General features: G+C 44.6%; 1 protein-coding gene across 1 annotated transcript; it reads right to left on the bottom strand.

Annotated features, from left to right (window-relative positions):
• Positions 1–322: 322 nt before the first annotated feature.
• Positions 323–11,848, bottom strand: LOC112674401 (zinc finger protein 501-like). The gene is given in 6 exon segments (XM_025470886.3): positions 323–1,410; positions 1,412–1,642; positions 1,645–1,787; positions 9,120–9,267; positions 9,395–9,849; positions 11,289–11,848. Coding segments are annotated over 5 exon segments (1,464 nt in total). The 5' UTR covers positions 9,773–9,849; positions 11,289–11,848; the 3' UTR covers positions 323–846.
• Positions 11,849–13,742: the final 1,894 nt, after the last annotated feature.

The raw sequence follows: 13,742 nt of genomic DNA, 5'->3' as shown, positions 1-13,742 counted from the left end.
GTGGTGATGATCTGTTACAGTCAATTCTTTCCTTGTGGGAAATGTGGCATCTATGTTGCCATGTCGTGCATTTTTGTAAGAGAATCTGGAAAGTCATATTTTATGTGAAATCCCCAGATTTTTAAAAAGCTGAAATAATTGGGGCACCTGGGTGGTACAGTCAGTTGGAGGTCCAGTTCCTGATTTTGGCTCAGGTCCTGATCTCAGGGTCGTGAGATTGAGCCCTGCATTGGGCTCCATGGCTCAGTATAGAGTCTGCTTGGGACTCTCTCTCCCTCTGCCCCTCCCCCCACCCCAAATAAATAAACCTTAAAAAAAAAGCTTAAAAAAATTGCAATAATTTTATATATTATTGAAAACAAAATACCACATGGGAAAAATGCCCATGCAGGCCACATACAGCCCACTGGCCTGTTTTGCCAACTCTGGTGGAAGATATGAAAAGTCACTGGAATGTGTGTAATCTATCCTCTTGCTCCACCCTACTGAACCTTCCCATCTACACAAATCGTTCATCCCAAATTATGGAGTGTTTTTTGTATTCACAGTGTTTTTAGTGTAGGTAACTGATAGGCTGGTGTCTTTTATCAAGTTAACCTAAAATTCAGGATTTTTAAAAATGTAGATGAGATATTAAGTCTAAATTCACACTTCAGACAAGATCATCACTCAACTCCAAAGAAAACGGGGAGAAAAAACAGCAGCCATCTCTACAACCTCCCAGTACATATCTCACGGATCACTGCAGTTTCTTGAACGGTGTGCTTGTTAGTAAGCTGTCAGGTGATCATCTATTTCAGCTTCCAGAAGTATTTTCAAATGACTGTGCAAACTGCAGTGGCATCATCAGGACTTCTCCCCAGTGTGGATTCCCTGGTGTACAATGAGGTGTGAACTCCACCGGAAAGCTTTCCCACATCCATCACACTCATAGGGCTTCTCTCCAGTGTGGATTCTTCGGTGGCCCAGAAGATGCGAACTGTAGTTGAAAGCTTTCCTGCACACGTCACACCCATGACGCCTCTCTCCACTGTGGATTTGCTGGTGTCCCACCAGAGCTGAGCTGTGGCTGAAGGCCTTCCCACACTTCTCACACCCATAGGGTTTCTCCCCACTGTGGATTCTCTGGTGATGGAAGAGGCCTGAGCTCTGGCTGAAGCTTTTCCCACACTCACTGCACTGGTATGGCTTCTCCCCAGTGTGGACTCTCTGATGCTGTATGAGATGTGAGCTTAGACAGAATGCCTTCCCACAGTCATTGCACTGGTAGGGCTTCTCTCCAGTGTGGGTCCTTTGGTGTCGAACAAGGCCTGAACTGTAGTGAAAAGCTTTCCCACACTCAATGCATTGGAAAGGTTTTTCTCCAGTGTGAGTCTTCTGATGCTGAACAAGGTGTGAACTGTATGTAATAAAAGGCTTTTCCACACTTATCACACTGATAGGGTTTTAATCGGTTATGTATTCTCTGATGGTCAATAAGTTGTGAGCTCTGGATGAAAGTTTTGCCACACACATTACACGAATAGGGTCTTTCTCCAGTGTGGATTCTTTTATGTCTGATGAGGCTTGAGTTTTGAGTGAATCTTCTCCCATATTCATCACACTTATATCTTCTCTCAGTTGAAGTGTGTCTCTGATATCTTTTGTCCATCCTTCATGTTCTTGAATGTCTCCACATGCAGGGACCTCTCCATTGATTTGGCCAGATGACTTTTTTGGAGACTCCATCTCTCTAGTAAGCTCATGCTTTTGAATCAATTCTCCTTTCTCAATTCTAATCACATCATCTGAAACAAAAGGAGAGATTCCAAATGTCACTGAAATTCACTGAAATATATAGGAACAAAATCAAACTAGAAGTACACAGATTAACTATACCAACAAAATAGTTTTACAACATTTGAGGAAGAAAATGGGAGTGACAAGGGAGGAGAGCACTAGCAGTGTCTGGACTGGAAGGCCATGACTTGGGCAGAGTGGAGACAAGTCAGGGAGGAGTAAGTCAACAACAGAAAAAATGATCTGAGATGAGAGCAGGTTCCAAGGGCAAGGACAGAGCAGCATAGGGAGGAGAAGGGAAGCCATGGGGGTCAGTGCTGATGTGGAGCTGTGGAGCAGCTCTGTACAGGTGGCTCTGAAGGCCTCTGGGAGTACTGAAACAGGGGGGGAGTACAGAAAGTGCCCTATTTCCAAATATGCAGACCAAGGAGGTCAGAGTCTAATCACATGGGGCGCAGAAAGATATTATTATGTAGGAGAGATAGAAACAGATTCGGCCCCAAAGACACTGCTCTTCTTGCAAAGGAGAACCTGGGCATCTGTCAAGCCTGAAGCTACACTTGATATTTCCCAGGCAGATGTTCATGAACACAGAGGAGGGGTTTTAATAGACCCAGACTCCTGGCTGTCCTTAGCCAAAGAAAGCATGTTCCCATAGTTTCCCTGCTTGTTGCTCCTACAGAGGTGCCTCTGAGCAGGGTTCCCAATACCTCCACTCCTCCAGGGTGGCTGATGTGGCCACTTCCTCAATGGTCAACAGTTTCTGAAAAAAAGTGAGACTGTCAAGACGTATTCTCCCTGAAGTAATTCCATTTTAGGACTCAGAGTAAAGGGCAGGATTTGTAACCATGTAAGAAAAATGCAGGGAAAAGCAATATGCTTTGTGTGGTTAAGAGACGTTAATTGGGGGTTATGGGGGTGGCAAGGAAAGACCAGTATGGAGACAGCTGAAGACCAGGAGGTAGCGTTTGTCAGACACACTGGCTGACTGTGCCCAAACCAGTCACCTTAAGGCCACTCTGGGAGGAGAGAGGGGAAGGAGCCATGGCCCAACAGCAGATGTGAGCTCACTGAGTGTGGACGAGGTACAAAGCCAAAGGCACCCCTCCTGAGGAAAGTGACAGACCCCTGGGTGTCAGGGCTCCCATTATATGAAAGTGGAGCTGAGAAGCAGTGCTGCCCAGAGTGAGAGGAGCCGTTTCCCAGGTCTCCTTCCTCACCAGACCACCTTGCCACGCTGGTGAAAAAGTTCTGTTACTGGCTATGTAAGGTTATCTTAAAGTTTTGGGGCACTTTAAAACTTCATGTTACTGCTACCTCAGATACACTTGTGTGCAGAATTCAAAGGAAAATCACACAAAGTATACATTTATGCAAGAATATAGTCTTTTAGGGAGGTCTGGGTGGCTCAGTTGGGTACATGTCCAACTCTTGATTTTGGCTCAGATCTTGATCTCAGTGCCATGAGATCAAGCCTTGTGTGGGGACTCCATGCACAGTGGAGAGTCTGCTTGGGATTTTCTCTCCCCCTCCCTCTGCTCCTTCCCCTACTTGGGTGCACATGCATGCTCTCTCTCACTCTTTCTAAATAAGTAAAATCATAAAATCTAATATAAAAACGGAAAAAAAGAAGTCGTTTAGAGCCATTAGCAAATATAAAATGCACTGCAGATGTGATCCAAAACATTATTGTACATGTAATAGAACTAAAATTCCTATCAGCATGAGAAGAAAATTTACGGATTATTGAAAAATATAGCATAGAAACACAATTTCTAAAAGACTAAAAAAGGTTGGGGAAGGGGTGCCTGGCTGGCTCCGTCAGTGGAGCACACTACTCTTGATCTTGAGGTCATGAGTTTGAGACCCACGTTGAGTATAAAGATTACTTAATAAATAAAATATTTTTTTAAAAGGTTGGGAAAGATGGTGTACTTCTAGTCAGGATGGCACAGTGAATTCATATTCTAGCCCCAAATACATGGAGTGATAAAAGTAAAAATTAATCTATAATATGTCTGTGCTAAAAGAATAAGACAGTCATCTCTGTGGGCCAGAACGGAAATAAAAACACAGAATGGCAGCTATAGTTGAAGTTGTGGTCCTGCTACGCTCCAGAGATGGATGGAGACGGTGGCTCACAGGAAGATGGGGGACTGGTACCAGCTAACTGCTGATGCCAGAGTCTGGGTGCACACCCGCAAGCATGTGGACAGCTCTGTGACCAAGGAGCCTGTCAGGCCACTGAGAAGCTTGTGGTGACATTGATGGTCTGTGTGTTATCACTGGAGCCCTGGTTCTGGGAGTGGGGGCGGGCAGAGGTAACCACAGAGCTGCTCAGCAAGGAAGGGAAGAATATAAAACAGATCAGAAAGAACTCAAAATGAGCCCAGAGATGAAAATTTCAAAACACTTGAGCAGAATGCTAAGGAAGATGGTTAGCAAAATCACCACTTGGAACATGAATTCAATCCAGATGAAATTACCCTCATGAAAAAGCGTGGAAAGAGGGTGCCTGGGTGGCTCAGCGAGTTAAGCCTCCAACTCGTGATTTCGGCTCAGGTCATGATCTCAGGGTTGTGAGATTGAGTCCTGCATGGGCTCCACACTGAACATGGGGCCTACTTCTCTCCCTCTACCTCTGCCTCTCCCCTGCTCACTCTCATGAGCTCTCTCTCTCTCTAAAATAAATAAATCTTCAAAAAAAAAAAAAAAAAAAAAAGCCTGGAAAGATTAAAGATATCTAAAAAAGGTTAAGTAATGACATAGTATCCATAGCACAAAAGCAATTATGAAATAAAACCACTAAAAATGAAACAGGATGATATAAAAACTGAATAGACAAATTTTATTTTATTTTTTTAAAGATTTTACTTATTTATTCATGAGAGACACAGAGAGAGAGAGGCAGAGACACAGGCAGAGGGAGAAGCAGGCTCCATGCAAGGAGCCTGATGTGGGACTCAATCTCGGGACTCCAGGATCACGCCCTGAGCCAAAGGCAGGTGCTCAACCACTGAGCCACCCAGGCATCCCCTGAATGGAAATTTTAGAAGTGGATAAACTGGAGACAGAATAAACTGGAAGGTAACAGGACTCTACTGGGATGTACCACAGAGACAGAGACAAAGGATATGAAAAAGTACTTACATGAAATGAATAGATTTATAAATAGATTCTAACCAGTATATTCTGGGAGTCCCAGAAGAAAAAAACATAAGTAATAAAAAAAAAAAAAAAAACATTATGCAAAGAACCAATAGCTGAGAATTTTCTAGGGCTGAAGAAAAAACATGGGTTCTTTGCAACAGGGCATATATGAACCAACCAAGATGAGTAAAAATAAAACCCTATCAGGATACACTTTTTAGTAAAACTTAGGATCATAAAGGCTAAGAGTAAATATAAATGCTACTAATGAGAAAAGATGGAATCCCTAAAAAAACAAAAATGGTATTTGGAAACTGTAGTAGCCATTTGTTAAAGATTTTATTTATTTACTTGAGAGAGCAGGAGTGAGGGCAGCAGAAGAGGCAGAAGGGAGAAGCAGACTCCCTGCTGAGTAGGGAGCCCAATGTGGGGCTCAATCCCAGGACCCCGGAATCATGACCTAAGCTGAAGGCAGAGGCTTAACCGACTGAGCCACCCAGGTGCGGCTTAACCGACTGAGCCACCCAGGTGCCCCGGTAGTGACTGACTGACTGACTGACTGACTGACTGACTTACTTACTTACTTATTTATTTATTTATTTATTTATGATAGACAGAGAGAGAGAGAGACAGAGAGGCAGAGGAGGAGGGAGAAGCAGGCTCCATGCCAGGAGCCTGACGTGGGACTTGATCCTGGGACTCCAGGATTGCGCCCTGGGCCAAAGGCAGGAGCTAAACCACTGAGCCACCCAGGGATCCCCTGGTAGTGATCTTTTAAGGGCACACAACAGAATCTAGAGGACTAGCTACTGGAAGTAGTAGTACCAGCAATACTTTCAGAATGCTGAGGGAAAAAAAGGTCAATCTGAAATTTACTCTAGCTAAACCGTGATTACAAAGGGAAGAAAGGTGTTCCTGGCTGACTCAGTTGGTACAGCAAGCAACTCCTGATCTCAGGGTCGTGAGTTCAAGCCCTGCATTGGGCATGGAGCCTACTTAATATATTAAAAAAAAAAAAAAGAGGAGGGCAATGTAAGTATTTTCAGACATGCAAAGACTAAGTGTACATCCAAAGAACCTAAGATAATCATTAAAAATATGAACTCCAATTAGAGTGAAATCTAGAGGAAAGGTGTTGGACTAAAGAATGATGCTTTAGTAACTGACAAAGTATGTCTGGAAATTTATTAAACTTACTATGAAAGAAAAAAATTGATTTCACATTTTTATAAAGAAACTGGTTTCTATGAATGACCAACTATAATCTAGAATTTATAGCGTTAATAGAGTCTAGTTCCCTAGAGGAGAATTTCCATTCATTAATTTTTCCTAGTTATAAGAGAATTTTAAAAAGCCCATGAAAATAATGGAATTTAAAATCTTCTAGGGATCCCTGGGTGGCGCAGCGGTTTGGCGCCTGCCTTTGGCCCAGGGCTCGATCCTGGAGACCCGGGATAGAATCCCACATCGGGCTCCCGGTGCATGGAGCCTGCTTCTCCCTCTGCCTGTGTCTCTGCCTCTCTCTCTCTCTCTCTCTCTCTGTGACTATCATAAATAAATAAAAAAAATTAAAAAAAAAAGAAATAAAAAAAAATAAAAATAAAATCTTCTGATACTGCCTTCATTTAACAAAATAAAGTTTCAAGTCACTGTGCTCTCAATTTTAATGAATTCCAAGGGAGGTTCCCAAAAATGGTTTAATAGATGTATACCAATATTGACTTTGTTGCTACTGGACCTCTTTACAGAGACTTAAAGAGGAGGTTTATTCAAGAAACTATGCTCCTTGGTGGAACTTAGAATTCAGGTCATGGCAAACATTTATTTTCTAGGAGCTACAATGATCAGATAGCCCACACTATACCCAATTTCTACAATGGTTATACTGAAGCATGCAGTTTTGTATTGTTTGTCCTAAAATTTATTCTGACTTCACATGCCATTTGTAGATGGTACCTAATCATACTTATAAATTACCAAATTTTAAAACTGCCCAAGAACTTACAGTTCTGAATATCTATCTTTAATTTCTCCACTGAATGAAATCTAAACTCATATGTTTAATATACAAGCCCTTCATGATCCACTGGGTTTTTGACCCTCAATAGTTACGCATATGAATCACTCAGAGTTAAAAAAAAAAAAAAAAAAAAAAAAAAAGCCCATGTTTGGTCCTCACCCCAGTCCAAATGAAACCCAATTTCCAAGGGATGGCCTAGGCACTGATCGATTTTTAAAGTCATCCAGATGAGTAATGAAGGCACAATGAAGGTTAAAAATGTCCCTGCCTACTTTTCCAGTTTTATTTCCCATAACTTTCCACGTTCCTCATTTTTATCTCCCATCTTTACTACAGAGTTAAGAACATAGGCGATGAAGACAAAATTATTTAAATGCCGTATCTGCCATTTGCTAGCATGAGAGCTAGTGTCATTTTAGGACATAAGCTGATAGTCCCTCCTACCTAAAAGTCTCCAAGAGCAGCAGTGAACTGCAGATCAGAGTGATTAATCATGATCAACTTACATCTTCAGGAAAAGGATAGACTTGTGTTCAGTGTGCTACAAGAATTTGTTATACTTATCAATAAGATGCCCATTAACTGGCTAATACAATAAAGTTCTGACCTTCAAACAGCAAGCTTCAGTTCTTTAAGAAAACCCTGCATGTCAAACACCTACATTTGGGAAACATGAATTTCCAAGTGATAGTAGGATAACCAGACACACTTGTACTTAAAAGAAGTATCCTGCAGCCATTAAAAGTCCTCCCTCAGCATAACAAAGAAGACAACAACAACAAAAGTATAACTCATATTGTTAAGATGACACTCTTTTTTAAAGAAGTAGGCTCCACACCAGCATGGAGTCTAATATGGGGCCTGAAATCATGACCCTGAGATCAGGACCCCAATTGGGATCAAGAGTCAGATGCCCAACCAAGCTACTCAGGTGCCCTAGGTGACACTGTTTCTAACGGTGACATTCTTCATTTTCTCTTGAGAAGAGTGGGCATCTGTTACACCCAACAGATGAAAAGAATATTCCAACTCTGAACTCTGGATCCCTTGTTTAAGCCAGGAGGGGAGTCAGAAAGAGCAACTCTGTCATCTTTCCAGTACTTTCTAGGGCTTTAGGACAAGTGATCTAGTTCTCTTCATCCTTCCCTTCCTCTCCAACACCATTCAAAACTGTCCAACTTTTGGCCCTTATAATGTCGACTTGGAGCTACACCAAGTCTTCAAAGTAGTCTCCAATCCAGCTTACATCAACTTACATGGCACATGTTAGTTCCTGCTCAAAAACCAAAAGACAGCCAAGTGGGAAGAATAAAAGCTTTCTCAGCCAAACTGACCCAACCACATTTTCCAACCACGATCCGTATGTTTCTGCATCATTTCTCTGCTTGGACTTCATCACTCACCTTTACTAAACATTTCCTAGGGCAGGGGTTCTCACAGAACCCAGAGATAGGTCTTATATACAGTGAAAGTTAAAGATGTACTGACTTCTTACCTGGACACACAAAGCCCTTGTGTTTTGGACCCTGCCACCTCTGCTCTTCTGCCCCCCTCTCTGTGCTCCGGTCACATCAGCCTTCTTTCTTTCTTTTCTTTTCTTTTTTTTAAAGATTTTATTTATTTATTCATAGGCACAGAGAGAGAGAGAGGCAGAGACACAGGGAGAGGGAGAAGCAGGTTCCATGCAGGGAGCCCAATGTGGGACTTGATCCCGAGTCTCCAGGATCACACCCAAGGCTGCAGGCAGCGCCAAACCGCCGCGCCACCAGGGCTGCCCACATCAGCCTTCTTTCAAACCCATTTCTTTCCCACCTGTTTTTGCACATGCTCTTAGATGCATTGCTTTTCCCTCTACAACTCACCTGGCTAATTTTTACTGGCCAATTTTAGGACTTTCCTCTCATGTTGCTTCCTCAAAAAGGCCTTATCTGTCTACCTTCTTCCCCCATAAACAATCTGTTATGGTACATTTTTCTGTGTATTTATTTAATGTCTCTGTCTCCAGACTATTGTAAGCTCCAGGAAAACAAGGCTCATATATGCTTTGTTCACTATACCCGATGCCTTGTGTGGTGTCTGGCACATAGTAAGTATTAAATATATATTTGCTAAATGATAAATGACCCTGAGGTCTCCAGGGGAGCCATATGATCCAAGTGTCAACACTAACCCCAATCCTGTTGGTGTTGAGGGTCCTGAGATATACCCTTCAGTTGGATCTCCATGGGTTGAGGCTGGAGAAATGTTGCTTCCTTAGCTGGATCCAGAGGCACTGATGTCTCAGAAAGCACTTCCTCTGTACAGGCCTGGGTTGAAACCTGAGAACAAGCAGGCTCATCTGGGCATCTGAACTGCCCACAGTATACATGATCCTGAGAGCCCACAAAGGATCAGCCTGGATGCCCACTCCCAACCATCCCCTCATTGAACACAGGCGCTCTCTACCTTCTGGCCTGGTTCATCCAATTCCTTCTCCAGGTCCTCCAGCACGGCCACAACCTCTTCCCCACTCTCAGGGTGCTGCTCCCACACCCAGGCCTGGAGCTCCTTGGGCAGGATGGTCAGGAACTGCTCCAACACCAGCAAGTCCAACATCTGCTCCTTGGTGTGGATCTCAGGCCTTAACCACTTACAACAGAACATCCAGAGCTGGCTTAGTGCCTCACGGGGTCCAGGAGTCTCCTTGTAGCAGAACTGTTGGAAGCGCTGGTGGAAGAGCTCCTGGTTGTTTGGGCTGCTCCACTGTGAGCCAGATCCCGGAACCTTGGCAGGACATTTTTTGTTGTTTCCTCTGATATGCCCCTCTGGCTCTTCAGGAGCCATGCCAGCTCCAACGGTCAGAGAAGAGGAGAGCAATTGTTATCTTTCAGGGTACACTCCTAAGGTTACAAAAACCACAGCTAAAAAGAGAGAGAGAGATACACACACAGGCTGATTAAATACTTGAACTAAATCTAATGTTTCTGTTTTTTTGTTTTTTTTTAAGATTTTATTTATTCATGAGACACACACAGAGAGAGGCAGAGACACAGAGGGAGAAGCAGGCTCCATGCAGGGAGCCTGGCGTGGGACTCCACGATCAGTCCCTGGGCTGAACGCGGTGCTAAACCAGAGCCCCCGGGGCTGCCCTAATGTTTGTTTCAAAGAGCAAGAAGTCTTGACCCAAAATTAAAGATATTTAAAAATGTTTAATGTAATTCCAACCTTTTTCCAAGTAGAAGGAATGTTGGCAGGAAAGGGCATTTTTCATGATACTGAGAATATTGTCAGATCCCTGCTTTCTAAAAATAAAACCGAAACAATCCACTGATGAAGCCAAGCTGAATTTATTCTTATGCATGCTAGCACTACCTTGACAGAGTCTCAGATACTCTCCCAGGGAGAAAGGCAAACTCAGATTAATGAGGTTTCAGGGGTTTAAGGCAGATCTTTTAAAGCAGGATACGGATTGGGCAAGGATCGGGACCCAATAGTTTAGAACTGACAGACACAACAAGGTGTTTTCAGTTGAGGGTTTCAAAAAGTCTGGATCCTATCCATTAAAGGTTGGGAGTCTGATATTCATTCAGGTGGATTTTTTGAGGGGTAATTTTGTGTTGAGGGGTAATTTTTGAAGCAAATACAAATATTTGCAACTTTATCTCCTAGAGCAAAAATTTCCTGGAATAGTAATGTCATGTTGATAAAGATAGTGGAAGAGTAGCGTCACATCCAGTATAGACAAATGAATAGTAGGATCACCTTAACCTAGGTAGACAGTAGGCTGTTTGGGTGTCGATGGTTTCAATCTTCCCTCTAATAGCAGACTTAAGCAGAGCCTTTTGGCTTCAGTAGATGTGGACTACCAACTCATCAGTATGGTGGGCCATGGTAAAGGACCTGTGCTATGGATTCCAGAAGACCTGGGCTTAAATCCCACCGTGTTCTCTTACGAGTAGTGGCTTAACCTCTCTAAACCTCTATTTCCCCCTCTGTAAAAATCTTACCTTTTTTAACATACTATTTTGAAGGAAGTTAAAATTTATTTTATTTGAAAAATTTTAAGGTTTTGTTTGATAGTGAGAGAGCACAAGCACGGGGAGCGGCAGAGGGAGAGAAGCAGGGCCCCCCCCACCACCACCACCAGCAGGAAGCCCGTTGTGGGACTCAATCCCTGGACTCTGGGATCACGACCTGAGCAGATGCTTCAACGGCTGAGCCACCCAGGCACCCCAAAATAGTTTTGAATTAAAGAAAATTTCCCCAAGTCCCTACACGGCTCCCTCGGCTTCCACTCGCGTTGCCATCCTACGTGACCACAGCACAACGACACGGGCGGGATGAAAATCGGTGAACTAACCCTTCTCTCTAGATTGTTCTGAGCTCCCGCGGGTGTGGCCTAGTCCGGGCTGCGGTCCTCGCTGCCACCCGGTCATCTGGCCGCGGCCTCGGAGCCCTGCCGCGTGTCTGGGCCCAGAGCCCGTGGTTCTCTGTGCCCCCCGGCGCTCCCCGCACACCCCGCCGCCGCCCCGGCCGGATCAGGTTGGCGGACCGCGGTGCGCTCGCAGAAAGCCTGCTTCGGGGTCGCTCACGGAGACTCACAGCAGTTCACGTCCTCCAAGGAATGAGACTCACGGCGGCGCGGCCACCCGTCCCGTCGTCACCCGGTCACCCGGTCACCCGGTCACGGGAGCGAACGGCAGCCCGACTCAGGCGGGTCTGGCAGTCCGTCCGCAAGCCGCCGGGCCTGGACAGGCCGCAGGAGGCGGGGTCCCGGGAGGCGCGCATCCAACGACTCTCCCCACCTTGCCTCGCCCGCTGGGGGTCCCGGGCGCGGCGCTGACGTCTCGAGTCCCACGGGGCCTGGAGAAGATGGCAGTCTCCCGGCCGCCGGCGGACGTGCAACCGCGAACGCTGTCCGGCCTGCGCCTCTTCCGGCCGCCAGTCTCCCGCGGCGGAGGGGAAGAATCCCGGAAGGACTCGGCGCCAGGAGGGGCCACGCCGGCACGCGGAGGGGACGGGGAGCGTCTAGCGGAGCTCTAGGGTGCAACAGTTCTGGCAGCAGTGGAATAAATCTATTCATCAGCGCTTCAGACAGTGCTTTAGGTATTAACGTGAGCAGCAGACGAATGTCTAGGCCCCAGAAATCTCTGAGCGAACTCCAGGAACGTCGCTGTTAGTGGCTGAGGTTCAAGATACACATTAAGGAGCAGATTCAGGGATCCCTGGGTGGCGCAGTGGTTTGGCGCCTACCTTTGGCCCAGGGCGCGATCCTGGAAACCCCGGATCGAATCCCACGTCGGGCTCCCGGTGCATGGAGCCTGCTTCTCCCTCTGCCTATGTCTCTGCCTCTCTCTCTCTCTCTCTGTGTGACTATCATAAATAAATAAAATTAAAAAAAAAAAAAAAGGAGCAGATTCAGGTGCTGGAGCAAGTCTTGACCTTCCTGTGCAAAGAGCTCTAGGCCTGTGTGCACGAGAAGCATCTACAATGTGGAGGAAGCTTTAGGAAGAGTTTGATGATCTAAGAGTTGCAATCTGGATGAGTTGTGAGGTCAAATGAAGATGCCTTTTGAAAGCATTCTACAGGGCAGCCTGGGTGGCTCAGTGGTTGAGCGGCTGAATGTGATTCTAGAGACTTGGGATTGAGTCCTGCATCGGGCTCCCTGGATAGAAGCTGCTTCTCTCTTTGTGTCTCTCATGAATAAATAGATAAAATTGAAAAAAAGTGTTTTATATAGGTTATAACTCTCTAATGCTCTCATAGTTTTCACTGTAATCATTGCCAAAGATCTACCGATCTCATCTGTGTCCTGGATCTCTACTGTGTGTGTTATTCTCTTGAACTGACTGTTATCTGTGCTTGATTTAGGTTGATCCATAGTATGTAATCTGGGATCATGCTTAAATCATTCTTTGCTCTTTCCCTTAGGTGTCTGTCTCAAGTTCTATCTGTGGTCTGTTTACTTTAGGTTACAAAGTAGTACCAATAAGTAGTACTAATTTACTTCTTTGGTCTAAAGGAGTAAATATTTATTTATTAAGATTTTATTTATTTATTCATGAGAGACACAGAGAGAGAGGCAGAGACACAGGCAAGGGAGAAGCACACTCCATGCAGGGAGCCTGATGTGGGACTTGATCCCACATCTCCAGGATCACACCCTGAGCTGATGGTGGCGCTAAACTGCTGAGCCACCTGGGCCGCCCTAAAGAAGTAAATATTTAGAGAAATACACATAGGCAGTACCAGCTACATGATCTGCAGGACTAGTACAAAATGAAAATGTGCGGCCCTTTGTTCAAAATGCAGGAAAAACATAGTGTTAAAAGTATTAAAATATAAAATCTATTTATCTCCTACCATAGGCTCTCTCATGACTCATCATTGCGTTTTTGTTCTTTGTCATTTAAACAAAAATTAAAATTTTAATTATGACTTTTGCTGTTCACCTTTATATTGTACAATACCAGTTTTAAATGCAAATATAAAAGCATTAGTGATCACCAAATTACACACAATTCATATTTTGTAGTTTTGTGCATATGTATTTCAGATCAGTGGAAACACTGTACAGGGTGACTGACAGCTTCTTGACAGGTACACATTCTGTCAACTCGACCTTTAGGTACTGATGAGTAAGGAAAAGGAAAAAGGCAGCAGTAGTGGGTTGCTCTCTTCCCTTTCCCTTCTGCCGTCATTTCCAGGAAATGGCTACTTACCACAGGGAAGTAACACAAAAAGAACATGGGGAGTTCCTTTTTCCTGTTTCTCAGACCCTGCCTTTTACCAGCTGAGTTATAAGGAAGCTCTG

This window comes from Canis lupus, chromosome 35 (assembly GCF_003254725.2).
Source record: "Canis lupus dingo isolate Sandy chromosome 35, ASM325472v2, whole genome shotgun sequence".
NCBI lineage: Eukaryota > Metazoa > Chordata > Mammalia > Carnivora > Canidae > Canis > Canis lupus.
This window is presented reverse-complemented; position numbering and strand designations above follow the sequence as displayed.